This window comes from Hippocampus zosterae, chromosome 6 (genome assembly GCF_025434085.1).
Source record: "Hippocampus zosterae strain Florida chromosome 6, ASM2543408v3, whole genome shotgun sequence".
Classification (NCBI taxonomy): Eukaryota; Metazoa; Chordata; class Actinopteri; order Syngnathiformes; family Syngnathidae; genus Hippocampus; species Hippocampus zosterae.
This window is the reverse complement of record NC_067456.1, coordinates 3,532,424-3,549,478: the sequence shown is the minus strand read 5'-3', so window position 1 is coordinate 3,549,478 and position 17,055 is coordinate 3,532,424. Positions and strand designations below refer to the sequence as shown.

The 17,055-nt window shown below is 43.6% G+C and overlaps 3 protein-coding genes across 5 annotated transcripts; 1 reads left to right on the top strand and 2 right to left on the bottom strand.

The window, feature by feature from the left end:
- Positions 1-974: 974 nt before the first annotated feature.
- Positions 975-11,157, bottom strand: ppil3 (peptidylprolyl isomerase (cyclophilin)-like 3). Its single transcript, XM_052068811.1, has 6 exons — positions 11,032-11,157; positions 2,654-2,728; positions 2,215-2,308; positions 2,061-2,128; positions 1,536-1,654; positions 975-1,388 (listed from the first exon to the last, which is right to left on the bottom strand). Exons 1-6 carry the CDS (start codon positions 11,113-11,115, stop codon positions 1,262-1,264), a joined length of 567 nt encoding a protein of 188 aa, XP_051924771.1. The 5' UTR covers positions 11,116-11,157; the 3' UTR covers positions 975-1,261.
- LOC127601955 (volume-regulated anion channel subunit LRRC8A) lies at positions 2,229-11,162 on the bottom strand. Of its 2 annotated transcripts, none has more exons than XM_052067703.1 (5): positions 11,032-11,162; positions 6,925-9,043; positions 3,407-5,723; positions 2,654-2,728; positions 2,229-2,308 (listed from the first exon to the last, which is right to left on the bottom strand). In XM_052067703.1, exons 2-3 carry the CDS (start codon positions 9,034-9,036, stop codon positions 5,448-5,450), a joined length of 2,388 nt encoding a protein of 795 aa, XP_051923663.1. In that variant the 5' UTR covers positions 9,037-9,043; positions 11,032-11,162; the 3' UTR covers positions 2,229-2,308; positions 2,654-2,728; positions 3,407-5,447. The 2 variants fall into 2 exon arrangements, with proteins under 2 accessions (XP_051923663.1, XP_051923664.1); XM_052067704.1 differs by lacking the exon at positions 11,032-11,162 and adding an exon at positions 10,443-11,025.
- A 57-nt stretch (positions 11,163-11,219) lies between these two features.
- On the top strand, positions 11,220-16,108 carry hscb (HscB mitochondrial iron-sulfur cluster cochaperone). Of its 2 annotated transcripts, XM_052068808.1 has the most exons (7): positions 11,220-11,636; positions 12,061-12,295; positions 12,623-12,719; positions 14,664-14,753; positions 14,856-15,000; positions 15,677-15,724; positions 15,889-16,108. In XM_052068808.1, the coding sequence occupies exons 1-7, from the start codon at positions 11,543-11,545 to the stop codon at positions 15,981-15,983; spliced, it is 804 nt and encodes a 267-aa protein (XP_051924768.1). In that variant the 5' UTR covers positions 11,220-11,542; the 3' UTR covers positions 15,984-16,108. The 2 variants fall into 2 exon arrangements, with proteins under 2 accessions (XP_051924768.1, XP_051924767.1); XM_052068807.1 differs by lacking the exon at positions 11,220-11,636 and having other exon boundaries at positions 11,813-12,295.
- Positions 16,109-17,055: the final 947 nt, after the last annotated feature.

The following is a 17,055-nucleotide window of genomic DNA, read 5'->3' as shown; positions in this document are numbered from 1 at the left end:
CTGAGATCCATTGGACGCTCTGCCATAATTTTTTTAAATTAGCTGCAGATTTTTTTTAACAATGACCTCAATGAAAATTCACATAATTTAGTTGAAATCGATCACAATGATTACTGTCACACCATGAGAACCAAAACAACATAACTGAGAAGTCATTGTTTATCGTACCATCCACAGTCATGGCTTTATGAAACAAACTGCAAGTATAGCAGTCTTGCACACGCACTCATAATACAAAAGCAGGAACAAACCGAAGTAAAAGGCAACATAAAGGATAAAGATATTTTTCTGTCATTGTGTTTTTCAGATGATTGGAATTAACGAGCCATTGGTTGCATAATGCAAAAATTGAAAAATCATTGTGTGCAAATGAGCGCATGAGAATACAAAACAACACAAAATAAAATTGAATTAAATAATACATTTAGGGGCGGCCCGGTAGTCCAGTGGTTAGCACGTCGGCTTCACAGTGCAGAGGTACCGGGTTCGATTCCAGCTACGGCCTCCCTGTGTGGAGTTTGCATGTTCTCCCCGGGCCTGCGTGGGTATTCTCCGGGTGCTCCGGTTTCCTCACACATTCCAAAAAACATGCGTGGCAGGCTGATTGAACACTCTAAATTGTCCCTAGGTGTGAGTGTGAAGCGTGGATGGTTGTTCGTCTATGTATGCCCTGCGATTGGCTGGCAACTGAGTCAGGGTGTCCCCCGCCTACTGCCCGGAGACGGCTGGGATGGGCTCCAGCACCCCCCGCGACTCTAGTGAGGATCAAGCGGTACGGAAGATGAATGAATGAATGAATAATACATTTAGCTCAGCAAACTTTTTATTTTATTTTAAGTTGTTCGGCATGCATACACGCCTGTACAGCACCTCATTCTGGTATTGTTACCCTGGCCACGCCCACCCAAAAATTATTTTGCCACACCTGCTCGTGAGTGAATATATAGAGAAGTAGAAAAACTAGACACAGACTTGGTGGATCTCAGGAATTTTTTTTTTTAATAACAAACATTGAACAAGTGCATTATAAGCGGATAAAGGCCAAGTGGTAGAAGACACATGCTCAATGGAAAGTTATGAAACACGGATCCTATCTGTGTTGAATTTGAGCAATGAAGTGAGAAATATCGGTGGTAAAAAAAATTTACTATTGAATTGATTTACTTTGTTCTTTTCTAAACAATGTAATCCTCACAATTAACACTTTTGAGATTTTTTTTAACACACCGACAAAAGCATTTGGGCATTACGATGACATTTTCTAACCAGCAAAAGGGTTGGCGTGAATGGTGACGTCTTTAATGTGAGTTTCGGTCAACGGTCGGAACGTCTTCTCATGCACAGGGAGTTTCTCCAGTTCATCCAGTGCTTCCAAGCCATCAATAATTCTAGGGAAAACGAAAAATAAATGATCTGGCATTCTTTGAATAGATTAAGGATTTTTTTTTGCATTGAGACGTTAACATACTTCATAGTAAAATTTGCTTTTTTACACAGTTATAAGTTTAAGTAGTAGCATTAGGTACTGTGCGTACTTTCCAAAGACGGTATATTTCATGTCCAAATGAGGCTGTTTGGCGTAGGTGAAGAAAAACTGGGAGCCGTTTGTGTTTGGACCATTGTTTGCCATGGAGACCACTCCTCTCACATTATGCTGAAAAAAAAGAGGATTTTACCAAACATTGCTCATCGCCAAAAAAACACCAAACCCTCAGTCAAGCACAGAAGGGGGGGGGGGGGGGGGCAGCATCAAGCTTTGGGTTGTTTTTATTCAGCCAAAACTGGAAACTCAGTCAAGTAAGAGCGGATTGTGAACAGTTTGAAATACCAATCACTGTTAGCACAACATTTCTTTCCACTGTCATTACAGGAAAAGAAAAATGGCAAAGAAACACAGACAAAAAAAGCTGGCTGAAATTAGGTAGACTGAAGTGCGAGGAAAGTCAGTGTGAAAATTTAGGGTAGAACACCAAATTGCATCCGCTCCAAGACATCTGACCTTCCAAGTTCTTATGCAAGTGAAAATTTGAAAAAGAGAAGAAAAAAAGGGGCCCTCTTACTTTTAAATGTTCGCTGAACTCATCTTCAAATTTGCGCCCCCATATGCTTGTTCCTCCTTTACCAGTGCCTGTGTGATTTTGCATGCAGAACAAATCACAAAAAGGCTACGGCAACAGTGCCATTGTAAACAATCACTCCAGTGTGGTTTCCTACCTGTCGGGTCTCCCGTTTGCACCATGAAGCCTTTAATGTTTCGGTGGAAGATGCATCCTTTGTAGAAGCCGCTGGCACACAGGGCGAGGAAGTTCTGAAATGAAAAACATTTCCATTCACACATTTAAGGAGTTCGGCATGTTTGGGGAATGTGGGATGGGAGAAAGAACATGCAAAGTCCACATCTAAAAGATGGCGAAAAGATTCGAATCTGGAACTTCAGAACTGTTACATTAATACCTCCCTGACGGTTTCACTTAAACTTGGTTTTCAAATTCACTTTTACACTAGGTCTCCTGCCCTTATCAGTTGAAACACAACTTAAAAATATAGTTTCTCTCTATACATTCATAGAAAGAACGAATTTCCACGAAATGTCCCCAAGCGGGAAATGCGTCGCGAAGAACAATCCGAAAGGGGGAATGGATCTTTTACTTACCTCGCATGTTTTCGGTGCGCGTTCACAGAATATTTCGATTTTGATGTCTCCTAAATCGGTGTGAAGTGTAACGGCCTGCACACATACAGACAGACACCAGAGGAGAAAAATACAAGACAAAAAAAATCAATGAATTCGGCCCGTGAACAAGAAACAACCCGTTCGTTCTTTGTAAATTACATTCATAAAAAAATAAGAAATATAGTATGTACTATTATGACAGGTTTGGAGGCTCTCAAATTAAACACAAAAAAGTTACCATTTTAAACGTTTCGACTGTGCGTGTGTGTCGACGAAATGAATCCGTGTGGATGTATCTCTTCGGACGGATATAGGTTCCGGCAAACCATTTTTGTACAGATAGAACCTGATTTCCGTCCCGACATACGACACTTTCGAGTACAGAAAAGTCCGATTCAGTTACTTCATATTTTATATTCTAAATAGTTATCCCCTAGGGTAGTTTTCGTAGAGATATTTATTGAAATTATGGTTTCATTCTTGCGTTTGGGGGAAACGACAGACGATAGCAAGTTTCGAATTACGGACAAAAAACGTCGCTGACGTATAAACGGAATTTTGTCGTAAACCAAGGACCTCTGTCGTATAAATTGCCTAACATCAACACGGCTACTCCTGAATAATCTTACCGTAGTAAAATGTTTGTGTATTTTGAAAGATAAAACAACAAAAACACTATTCTAAGAATAATATAAAGGAATACAAGACTGTTAAAAAAAGGCACGAACATACGTGGTTTGAATGTTTCTCAACTTGCCATTGGTTTCAATGCAAACAAAAGGTATGAGTGGTTATGAAAGTCTCGTGTCAATTACAATATTAAAAAAATGTAGCCGAGTGGTCTAGCATCATCTTGTCAGTAATCCCAAAGGAACCACCTTGACAGAAATAAATACATTGTATTGTTGATGCCCTGCCGAGCCCAACCTCGGAAAAGAATGATGGAATCAATTGAATATTCGTTTATTGGACGATTCATTTATTTGCAAAAGACGGTTGATTTTTCATTTCTCACACCCATCACTCTCACACCAAAACAATTATATTCGTAAATATCTAAACATAAGTTTGCAAAGTAATGACAGTAATACAATATTCAATCATAAAAAGGGAGCAAAGCCAACATCACAATGGTTCTCATTCATTAATGACCTTTTTCCAGTTTGCTCCGATTGATTAATTATCAATGCATGACGAAACATTTACCGTACAATACATAGAAATGTTGTTCTGTTTCAGCCGTGATTATATGGAGCCTAGTAGTCTTCCACATTAGCTTTAATAGGTGGTCAAGTGTAAAAAGTATTAGACTCGCAATGAAAACAAACTGCAACAGCATATTAAAAACAAAACAAAAGCGAATTGGAGTTAAGGCAAGTGGCCTGCACACACAGCTGTAAAAATAGAAACATATCTCCTCATCGTTTTGTTCGAGTGTGTCTCACTGGTAGATGATTTATGCAATTGTTTTTAATTGACAAAAAGTACATTTGCTCCAGTTTGTCAAAGTAATTGTGCGTATCGAATGAACATCTGCGAGGAAAAACCTGCAATCAGATATACATAACAATGACAAAACTATATTTCCTAGAATGTGTTCATTGGGGTGATTTAGGTTGACTTTGGTACGTAACCTTATACTATTACTTTCTAATGTTGACATCGGAAAAAATATACCCCCAAAACTTCCAAGACTCCTACCAGGATTCTTCCCGCTCCCCAGCAGCCATTTCATTTGTATAAAATTCTCCACTTATGATAAAACAAATGTTACTGATTGTAAATTGTGAGCAGCCAAGGCATTTCATGACTGTTTCTCTGAGGTTTGGTTTTTAAGAATTGTACGTTGGGGCTGCCTCTGGATCAAATACCGATAGGCAACCTTCCCCGCTCGACGTGTGGACCCAGCAAACCGTGACTGCACATAACAATCGTTCAGAGGACTCTCTGACATGCGTTCAAACATATTTTCTCATCTATTAATCAATGTGGCTCACACCTTTCACTCACATTTTTTTCTCAAGATTTTTACAGTATATGCTTACACTATGGCCATAAAACAGTAAATCCAGGTGACATGAGCTGGTGCGCATCCTTTTTTTTGATTCAGACTTACGGTAAATGATTGTCAACTTTACAGGGTACTTGTAAGGTTGTAAATAGACGCAACATACAACATGATATAACGAGCGTAACGTTCCAATATTTTGCTGAGCTTCATAAAGTCCTTGTCGGCGATGCTGAAACAAAGTCCACTGGTTTGGATACGATAGTATTTCTTCATACAAAAACAAAGACCATGCAGGGTCACCTTGGCATCTCAGTGGCTTGCTTGACAGGACGACACGTTTAAGAATACAGAAGAATGTCCTCTTTAGTGCTTGTGAATTATTAAATAAAATTTTTAAAAAAAGCTCAGTTGAGTTGGCCTATTGTTTTGCATACTTAAAATTCTTCACCATCATTGAGATGCATACAATGTAAACAAACATCGCAATGGCACTGCTTCTCCAATTCCCCTTTGGGATCAATAAAGTGTTCTTGTGTTATTGCTAAATAGCTTGATGAGGGAGTCGGAGTGCATGTCCAAAACAAAAAAAAAAAATTAAAAAAAATCAGTCGGGACTCTACGCACTAAAAGAACCAAAATGGTGGCAAACTGAGTGAATACTTCCCGTTCCCGATTCGCTGTACATGACGCCGTCCTATCTCGGGTTTGGGGCGGTCGCTTCTACGACTGGCTTCCCGGTTAGCTATTAACTCTCGGCTACGCTCAAATTTGCTCTTTGTCCGTCCTCCACAATTGTTCTTTGACTTCCGTGGGAAGCGTGTTGAAGAGGTCCTCCTCCACAATCAGACCGGTTCTCTTCAGCTGCCGGCACTCTGCCAGCTCCACGGGCAGACACTCCAGACGGTTGCCTCTCAGCTCCAGTTGCGTCAGTCCGCTCAGCTCGCCGAAACGCGACGGCAGGGACTGCAGGCAGTTGTTGCCCAGGTTCAAAGTGCGCAGTTTCTTGCACTGGAAAAGCTCATTGGGGAGGCTCTCGATCTGCACGTGAGGGGGGGTTGGAAGAGGAAAACGTTACCGTTTGAAGGTAAAACCAGGTTAAATCTCTTTGCATACCTGGTTTTGACCGTAGGTAAAAGCTGGACGACCGATTTGCTTCGTAACGATTGTGACATAACTACCGACGAATGAAAGAAACAAGCGCGACAAACGCTGCTGGGTGTTGACATCATCATCAAACGGCGCCCCATGGTGACGCGGCAGGTTTTAAAATGGCACTTACGTTATTCTATCAAGTACCGTATTTTCCACACTAAAAGGTGCACCGGATTATTGAACAAATGACAACAGCTAAAATAGCTTAGCTGTTGAGTGGCGTTGCTACAGAACGATCAAATGTCAGTCACACTTATTTAATAAAGCATAATGGATGGATCCTCCATGGATGGATGGAGGTCTTGAGGAGCCGACGATGAGAAGAAAGGAGCGTTGGCGCAGAGTGCCGATGCGGATTTGGAGCTGGGAGTCGCGGCTTGGAGTTTGAAGCGGATTATGTGGGACAGGAGAAGTGAACTAATCTCTTTTCGTCAATGGACGCTACAGCTTCGTGTTTGCTTTCAAAACTTTGCTTGTAGCAGACGTGTGCACATTTTCAGCATGATGTCTCTGATCCACTAGTGAAAGGACACTTTGATCCTCTCCTCTTTCATCTATAACTGCTTCAGACAACAAAGTATATGCAGAAAAGTGGTGAAGATTGCACGACTGTCTCTGTCCTATGTGTTGTCTTGTGTTATTTTTGTTATTTTTGACTTCAAAATGGCGCCGCGAGAGTGGCTGCCTTTCCAGCAGCTCCTATTTTTTTGTTGTTCTACTTCTTCCTTTCATAACTTTGCTGCTGTGAATCTGGAATTTCTCCATTGCGAGACTAATAAAGGTTTTCTTAATCTTAATCTTATAACATTGACTCGTTAACGTTGAACTCTCTTGCCACTGCTCTATTTCCGTGTCCAGCTGCGTAACCCGATCACGTTATAACCATACACAAGGCGCGTCGGATTTTTAAGGCGCGCTGTGAGCTTTTAAGAAAATGGAAGGCTTTTTTCGGCGAGCGGTACCATAATACGGTACCAAAGAAACCCAAACAGTTTATTTTAGTCCCAATTTAATCCCGTTGAATGAAAAATGAAACGACGGAATCCAACCGCGGCACGGCGGGTTCAACGGCGGCTCGCGTACTCACTCTATTGGCAGTTACGGCGAGGTACTGAAGGTTCTGCAGGGAGCCGATGTCCGCCGGGATATTGGTTAAGTTGTTGTGGCTCAGGTCCAGAAAGCGAAGCTTGCGACAATAAAACAACTGGCCGGGAATCTTCTCAATCTTATTTCGGTTCAGGTACAGCTTCTCCAGATTGATCAGCGTGCCAATCTGAATGGGAATGTAGGCAATCTGATTGTACCAGAGTTTAAGGCAGACCAGCCTGTGCAGGTGCTGGAAGCTGATGATCTCCTCGATGGTCTTCAGGTTGTTGTCCTTCAAGTCGATCTCCTGCAAATTGTGCAGGCTGAAGATGGAGTGGGGTATGCGCTCCAGGTCGCAGCGGATCAGCTCCAGTTCCGTCAGGTTGACCATTTTCTTCAGGCTGTTGAGCACCATCAGCTTGGTGCCTTCGTTGTTGACGGAGAGCTTCTGGAGGTGCATGCCCACGTCGGTCACCACCTGCGGCAGCTTGGTGAGATTGCTCTTCAAACGCAGGACCTTGAGCCTTTTCAGCTCCCGCAGCCCATCGATGACGATGTAGCGGTTGTTCTCCGCGCTGAGATTCCCGGTGAGATGAAGCTCGCTGAGGTTCTTCAAGCTGTAAATCCACAAAGGGATCTCTTTGATATCGGTGAACTTGATGTGCAGCGACTTCAAGTTCTCCCGCAGAAAGGCCAACGCCGGCGCCTCGATTTTCGCCGGCGTGTGGTAGAGCCACATCTCCCGCAGGTTGACGAGCTGAGCGATGATGGGCGGGATGGTCACGTCCGGTATGAGCTCCAGTTTGAGAACCTCCAGCTCCATCAGGTCAAAGACGGTATCCGGAATGCCGCTGAGCATGAAAAGGTGCAGCTCCAGCTTCTCCTGAGAGTTCTTGGTGATCCTCTGCCTGAGCTTGTCCAGGGTCCACTCGTTGTTGAGGTTGAGCTGCCTCAGTTTGTTCTCGCTCACCTCCGAGAGGAAGACGGCAAAGCGCTTGGAGTAGAGCGGGTCGTACTGATCGATCATGTGCAGCATGAAGGCAAAGTCGTTCTTGACGTCGGGGATGTCGCTGTAGCTGCTCTCTTCTCGGATCGACTCGAAGGAATACCTCTTGAGCGAGCGCCGCAGCATCCAGCACAGCGTGTACATGCAGATGAAGCCGTACACCACCACCAAGCTGATGTAGAAACAGGCCAGGATCTTAAAGAGCGTCGCCAGCGGATGAGCGCAGCGATACACGCTGTAGCCCGTCAGACTCTCGATATCCACGTTGCAGTCCACGCTGAACTTGATATCGTTCACGTAGTAGCCCGTGTAGCAGATGATCAAAATGAATTTGACCACCTTGATCATGGTCTGACGGATGTACAGCCGGTACACGATGTCCCCTTCTTCCACGTGGATTCGGAACTTCTTGACTTTCTCGAAGAGCGCTTTGGCCTGCTCGCCTTCCTTCTTATCCAAAACGCCCGTCTCCGTTCGATCCACGATGCCCTGCTCCAGGCGCGTCTTGGTCCTCTGGAGCATGGGCACGCTGGCCTCCACGTCTTCGCTGATGACCGACTCCTTGTGCTCCATGGAGCCGTTCATTTTCATGGGTTTCGGATCGCTTTCTTCCACCACCGTCTCGGACAGAGCCCTGGTGGTCCACGGCGAGTCGAAGCACTTGAGTAAGATGGACACAAAGTGCTCCAGTTTGGAGCTCGTGCGGGGAAACTTGAACCAAAAGTTGCTACAGGCCAAGAAAATAAGGGTATGGAGTAGAACCAGGTAGGGGAAATACTTGGCAAACCAGTGTAATCGAGTCTCGTAGCACACGGCGTCCACGTAGTTGTACTGGTGGCGGTCCAAATCGTACCGGATTCCTTTGGGCTCCCATGAAAGAGGCGTGGTGAAGGAGGAATTCAAGTTCTTCTTGCAGGTCTGATCGACCACCCACTTGCAGGGCAAGCAGATCATCTTGTCCTGGGTGACTTGCAGAGTGCCCCCGAACACCGAGATCATGAGCATGACGATGGAAATGTAGTCGGTGAACACGTCCCACCATGGTTTCAGGATGCGGTAGGCCGGCTGCGTGTCCACAAAGTACCGCAGTTCAGTGATGGGGATCATGGTTTATCTGGGAGAAAAAAAAGCACAGGTTGGAGCAAACGGCTACTTTGAGGAGAGGATGCTCGCTTCGGAGAGCGGCTTATTGAGTTCCCTTCAGAAGTCTCCAATTTCTTGTTTCCATTTGTTACTTACAAGACAGTGCACGGGTGCTACACCATTTCTGATCTGATCTTGATAAAAATGAGTTACGCGATGTGATCTGTTGAGAACCCCTGCTTGAAGAGCGCGTGAAAATGAGCTTCCGGCTCCCCCCCCCCCCCATCATAAAGTGTCCGTTCATAGACTTCACTCTAATGAATATGAGGCTTTTGCTTTAACAGGTCCAATTAATCTCTGAAATGGGGTGCCAAACCGGATGCGGACTTCTCAGCCAAAACTCATCACTCAATTAAATAGAAAGTGCAATTTTTTTTGCGTCTTCCTGTAGTCTTTCCATTATTTAGATTTGCATAAGTTGAAAGCAAATGATCCAATTGACATTATTACTGATTTGTCTTACTGTTTATTGTGTATGTTAAATCGCTCCATGTACAGCACTTGGTATGCAGCAATGGCTGTTCGAAAGTGCTCTAGAAATACTGTTGACTTGACTTGACAAAGTTGGAGTGGCTGGCTCAGATCCCAAAACAATGAAATTGCAATATTAGAAGTGAAGAAATGATTCAAGGCATCTCTCTCTCTCTCTCTCTCTCTATATATATATATATATATATTGCGCGTCGTCCTGCACGCGGTCTGTCCTTCCGTCTGTCCCTTTTCAAAACGTACCTACTTCACCGCGCCGCTGCACGCCGCCACTGCGCCGCTCAGGCAGTGGCTCACTACAATCGCGTGGGCATTTTAGCGAAAAAATGTTGTCTACCCACAAGCATTGCAATGAAATTGTTAATTATTTAGTAGAGCTAAACATCTCTTTATTTTCGCGATAAGCAATAAAGATTAACAAAAAGTTGAACCAAGCAACAACACTTTTGTGGGCTGAAGGCCCACCTTACCAGCCTTCCGCAGGAACTAGCTGATGAGCCGCCCGGAGGGCGGCGAACCAGCTAGTTTATTACAAATCTATTTCATCATTTTCGGTGATTGACTATGGAAAAACATCAACGGTCAATTAAGAGATTAAATATTTGTTTTATATATATATAGATATATATTTTTCATGGCATTAAAAATCCTTGGAACATTTTACGCAAAGTAAAAATCAAGCAATCTCAACTCAAGACAGCATTTTTCTTTGGGTTACTTTTCAGATGGTCCGACTTATTTTGCTCGACAAACGTTCAACTATTATCTTCATGTCATTTTAATACACTTCCACACAGATTATGCATTATATCATTTGACAATCATAAAATGAACATATGATTAGTCACATGCATTTGGAGAAGAAAATGGATTCTACTTACGCCACGGTAAAGAGCAATAAGTCCACCCGTTTGCAGTGAGCAACATTCCGCGTCAGCTCTTTTGTCAATGTTGTCCATCAGTGTTTCGAATCAGCTCCTGCCTCGGTGTGTGTGTGCGGCACGCCCAGCGAGGGTCTCTTCTAAAGATGATGTTTCGTTTTGGCATGTTTAACCCAAACAACGCGACGGCCAGAGGAGCCACCTTGCTCGCTAGTTCTCTATTCTTAGCCATTTCCGTTAATAATACCCAGAGTATTGTCTGTGGGGGGCCTTGAGTTGCACCCCCCTCGACCTTCAGTCGGAGAGATCCTGTTTACCTTATAGAAAGTACTGTCTCCAAGTCAGTTGCCTCTCCGGGATACTCTACTGTCACCTTTTCCCTCACCTCCCCAACACACCTACACTTAGACAATAAGAGGCAGGCGCTGGCAGTCACCGCGGGCGTCTACTTTGTTCGGAAACGATAAAGTCGGTGACATTAAGTCTGCGTCAGAGGCCAAAAATGACATTTATACTGGCTCAACTTCAGAGCTCCTTTTTTTTTCTACACACCATCACATCACATGCCTGTGTGTGTGTACAAACTTACCAGTTTCACTGTGTTATCTGGGCTCCAGTGCCTGTTGCAGTTGGTGATGGATGAGACGTTTTCTGTGAGTCCATGACCGTTCATGGACTATCACCACTGTTACTGCCATGAGCTTACCCGTGAAACCTATAAAGAAAAACAACAAAACACACACGCACACACACACACACACGCACGGTGATTCGGTAGATCGAGCTGACTTGTGTGACATTTATGTTCACGTGGCAAAAAATGGTGAGAAAGTAAAATTAAACATAGTTTGTGTGATTAAGCTTAATGAGAAGTTGGACACAGAAGCCATCCAATATAGGTGACATTGGAACCGACAGACTTTGTCAAAATGGCTTAGTGAACTAATATATTCATTGAACAATGCGACGTTTGTACTAAAAAAACGTTCATTTTTTTGGGAAGAGGGGGCATTACGCAAGAGAATGTGATGTGCGGTCAATACGAACATCTTCAGCGCACTAGCCATGAGCGCTCTTAGCTAGCGGGGCTAAGTAGCTACATGTTTACCACCCCGCTCTTTGTGTCATCTGGGCTGGAACTTCAATTGGGAAGAAACGCCGCGGACACTCTTGTCAGCGGGACGACGACAAGTTGCGAGAAAACAGCTTGAGGCGTCGACTTACTGTGTTTGAAGGCGCGTGCTTAAATCCAGAACCACTGGAAGGAGCGTATATTTGCCTTTTCGTGACTAGAGCAGCAAAAGCTAGGCTAAACCAAGGCGCTGTTTTCTGAGCACAATCCATGATGATCCCTCACCGCCTACCGGTAGGTGGCAGTGTGATGATTTTATTAAACGTAGAAGAAAACGTCGCTTCCTGGAGATTCTTATGTACCGTATTTGTTTTTAGTTGCAAGACAGCTTCAAATCGGGTGTTCGTTGAAACTCCCAAATGGTGTCATTGAGCATTTTGCGAACGGTAGGTTCATTCCGGACGCTGTCGCTCTCAAGCCGGCTCGTCACGAGTGAACCGGACGTTTTCAAAGCTGTTATATGTCCAGCAAGCTGTTCGGTTGTAGGCTTGGCAAAGGACACCTGGAGCAGCAGGTCCCTCAGAGCCATTGGGAAGCAAAGACAGTTGGCTTGCAACCTAAGGAACGTCACGACAATCAGGAGGTGCAGCACATACAATGTTCCATCGAACTGTTGGAAGTGTAAAGAACCTTTTGACACAAGCCCAACATTCTTCTGCCCGTCCTGTAAAGTAGTCCAGCCTCCTAACGAGGCAGTATCTTTCTTCAGCATCATGGACTGGTAAGGCTCTTCAAGCCTTCATGTCATACATAACCGCTTTCTTTACAGACTCGAGGTTCAGGCATAGACAACAGGTTTGCCCCAATTATCAGCCTGTGAAATTGTCTTTTTTGTAGGGGATGGGGGGGGGGGGGGGTTAATGCATAAACAAAATGCCTGGTTGCCAATTTGTGTATTTTGTCTCTGGCCTGGGTGGTATGAAATGTAACCCAAGCTGTAAATGAGGGATTACGTTATAGCAAACTGGCATACAAATCATAACTAAGTCTCTGAACAGCACCTTTGGAGGAAAAAAAATATATCTTCGTTCCCTTTTCCCCCCCACAGTGAGGACACATTTGCACTGGACATGCACAAACTGCAGAAAAGATACTTGCAGCTCCAACGCTCCCTACATCCAGACAACTTCAGCCAGAAATCTGCGGTAGGCAGGGGTTTGTAAGTGGATAACAGCTCGGAAGCACGGTCCGTGAGTGGTCTGCCGCTTCGCCATCTCTTAAGTGTTTTTCAAGTACTGCACAGTGTACTGCACAGCCCTCAGTATACACGAGTAAACAAGTACACTCGCTGAAAAGCAATCTATTACGCTAATCCATGAACAAACCATAACATTTTAAAAATATGATGATGATGATTACTCCCATAAGTTATGTGCCATAGAAAATGTTGCTTCTGAAAATGAACCTGAGGTAATCTGACAGATCTGTTGGGGTGCTGTCATTTATGTTGAGCACTGCATGCAGCATTCTGATTTTATTCACGCTGGTAAAATGGCAATGGGGAATGAGGTAACATCGGAAAATGGTGATGAAATGTTTGTCTGACACTTCTCAGATGCATCTTTAGATTAGTGGCCGATGTTTATTACATAGGTTGGAGTTTTCATGATTAGATTACATCAGTTCTACTGCACTTGACATACGCTAATTACCTAACCACACTCTCATCATGCATGGTATAATTTAAAAAAAAAACAACAACTATAAAACAGTATTTACTGAGTACCTAATATATTTCGTCTTTCTATGTCAGCTATCACAGAAGATTGTGTAGAAACACACAAACTAATGAAAGATTAGACTACTCTCTCATCACAAAAAAAAATGTTTCTACCTTATTCCATTTTTTTGTTTCCCATCAGAAGTAGAAAGTGGGTTGATTTCACCCAAATCACCTGTTTTGGATGTTAAAAAACCCAGCAGAAAGCAAGATTTTTTAAAAAGATATATTTTATGCTCAAGGGGGAGTTTTAAGATCATAATGTTTGCTTTCATGACACCTCAAACACCTGAACAGCCCCATTCTAAAAACGCCACCACCAACAACAAAAATTTGTTTTTGATGGCATGTACCAGCAGTGAACTATGTTGAAGTGAATCTTAAATTGAGGAACTCTGCTTAGCCATAAGTAAGACTCTACTGCCATCTTGTGGCATCTATTAGCCTCGACAAGCAATTCTAAAGCTTTTTTGGGGTGACGTTCATTATTCCCGGAATCTTGCTATTTGTATTTGGTCACTGTCCACCTTGCTGGGGGGGGGGGTTCACTGCCCCAAAAGCCAAATAAAAAGCAAAGCACAGGTGCCAAGTTATTCCTTTGATGCTTGCTTAATCAAAGCAATAGGGATAGTCTCAAGCTCACCCTCGACCCTCGCGAGGACAAAGCGGTAAAGAAAATGGGTGGAAAACAGCCGATCAAATGTGCCCTTGTCGAACGTTACAAGGAAACTGCTTGACTGTAGCACAATAAATAGGCTTTGTGAGCAAGGAGCGTGTGAGGAGGGGGTTGCTCTTCGTGTGCAACAGGACACATGCAGCCTGAAGTCACAATCTGCAAAGACGAGGAATCTTGCTTTTGGTTTCTTTTTTTAATTAGACATCTTCCAGGGTGTGTGTGTGGGTGTGGGGGGGGGGGGGGGGGGGGGGGTTGCATCACATGTAGACAGCCCATTACTTCTACAAGGCAGCCACCTACTGCATTGGTTGTTAATACAGCTCAACAATGATGAGACTATAGATTATTTATTTCTTTTTCTTCACAAAGAGCTGACGGACTGCACATACTTTCATACTACACGCACGCCTGTCAAAATATTTCTCCCATTTTTCATTTTGCCTTCAATAATACCCGTGCGACGGCACGGTGGTTGATTGGTTAGCAAAACGCGCCTCACACAGGCAGAGGTCATTGTTTCAAATTTGGTCCCAGCCTCCCTGCCTGGAATTTGCATATTCTCCCCATGCCTGTTTGGGTTTTCTCCGGGTACTCCGGTTTCCTCCCATGATCCAAAAGAGGTTCAGCTGTTTTTTTGTAAATGGTTACGGACAACAAAAAGAGGCTAATCCATCATAAAATGTTCCCTTGCAGGAAGAACAGGAGTATTCTGCGCACCAGTCGGCGCATGTCAACAAAGCCTACACAACTCTGCTCAAGCCTTTGAGTCGCGGCCTTTATCTGGTGAGTTCAAACCCCCCCCCCCGACTAACGTCGTCTGTCTCAAAGATGCGGCATGTCACCATGTAACGCATCACGGCGCGTCCGTGTTGTCTTGCCTTCCAGCTGGAGCTGAAGGGGATGCGCATCGACGAAGGCACGGATTCAGGGGCGGATGCCGAGTTTCTGCAGGAGCTGATGGAGATCAATGAAGCCCTCGAACAGGCGCGGACTCCAGAGGAAACCGATAAGATCAGCCAGGACACCAAATGTAAACAGATGACTTCATGTCCTCTCAGCTTATTAAGCCTCTCACACAGATGTAATCTTTGATCCACAGTTAGTACAGGTCACACACTGGGTTGGTCGATTTATCTCAGACAACAGCTCATACACTATCTTACAACAACTATATTACAAACCCGTATCATTCATTAAAATAAAAAATGCTGATAAACCAGCAATATACTTTTTTCCAATAGAAAATATGAGGAAACGTGGTGCGTAAATCTTATTTTTTGTGTGTGGAAAGATAATGCAGGACAAGCATAGCCCCTCAATCATATTAACATTTTGAGTGAGCTCAAGTTTGTGGGAAAAAAAACAATTTACAAAATGAGTTTCTTGCTCAGCAGTTTTGTGCCACCCTTGAATGGGCATATTTAAGCAAGCGAGTCCTTTGCGCTGGGAAAAATAAAAAGAAAGAAAACCAGTATGTTGTTATTTTCAGGAGTATTAGGTCATAAACTGACTGCGATGAATTGCACTTCCTCTTGAAGCTCTTTTTGTTTCTGTGTTTTTTTCCTCTTTCACAAAATTCCCTTTGTTGTACTTTCTGCATTTCCAGACACTTAGTGATGCAATGTTCGGTTTCCGATGAAAGAGCCGGTCTCTTTTTTTTTTTTTATGTACACATGCACTAGTTGAACTTGTCGCATCGCTTGCAGGGAAACTGAAGGGCCTGACAGCGAAGATAGACGACACCCTGCGTGCAGGTAAGACATCAAGAAGTTCCTTTGAAACATTTTCCACTTTCCTCCTACTCATTGCATGCTAGTTTTGTCATCTAGGCTGAAGATCTATGTTGCTCAATGAGTCATCACTTGAACCTCTTTTTTGTGCTCTGTCTTGTCTTTATTATTCATTTTCTCCCTGGCAGGAGAGCTCCAAGCTGCCAAGGAGTTGCTTGCCCAAATGAAATACTTCTCAAATATTGAAGAGAAAGTCAAGGAAAAACTTTCTGGATTCATGTGATCCCCCCCCCCATATCATTGTGACACTGAAAAGATTTGTACTGGGGCATCATGATGACTTTTGCATTGCTGTACATGCATTGTTCATAAATGTGGAAGAACCTTGAACCAAAGTGCTTCTCAATTTCGCTTGACTACCATTTATTTCATCAGTGTTTTGGCTTTATTGCTCCTCGAGATTAGTAATCAACGAAGCCTTATTTTGATTGTTCCCTCGACGTCCACAACTTGGTCAAATAGACAAAAATTCCAGACTCTCCTCTTGGTTTTATTACGGTTTACCTCTAGAATACAAAATTCCCAAGAGACGTTACTATCAGATAACAACAATGAAGAATTCGGTGAATGAATTAGCGAATAGAAATGTAAAAAAATTAATATTGTGGCTCATCGCGTGCCGACAAGGACTCTTCCTTCCGCCTTGAAGCCATTGAACCGGAAATACCCGAAAGACACGACATATTCTACAATATTAAACATAAATCACGTTTTTTTGGGGGGGGGGTCACCATTTATTCACTTCCGTTGTATTTAGGTTCCTACAGAGCCAGAGGAAACGTAGTCCATCTAGAGTTTACTTTTCACAATCAATTTGACCGTAATCACGCATTGAATCTGAAAGGAATTTGGGTCGCGTCTCATTGTTATCCAACTCGTCGTCCTCATATGGTGATCGGCAAACTCAGTTCCTCAGGCTTCCTATAGGTGGAGACATTACACCTGTGCAGCCACAGCTCTCGGGACACGTTGTACAGACTCGATATGAGAGCAGCAGGAAATCCTTTATTGCGGCAGACAATCTCTTGAATAATTCATGGCGACCTCGTATTTGGCATCGACGCTGTTATAATCAGGAAGCGCCGGCGAATGACGATCACCGGATGAGCCAAAGATCTGTGATCTGTGTGATTTCCACCTGATAAAGTGTGTGGCATAATGAAAATGGGCACAGAATGTTCATAAACCGTAATTACTTTGTAAAGCGGGTGCTCCACTTGCATCAAAGCGGCTGATCTTTAGCGTGCCGCCAAATTTGATAAAAGAGCTCGAACTGAATATCGGGTGGTGTTTTT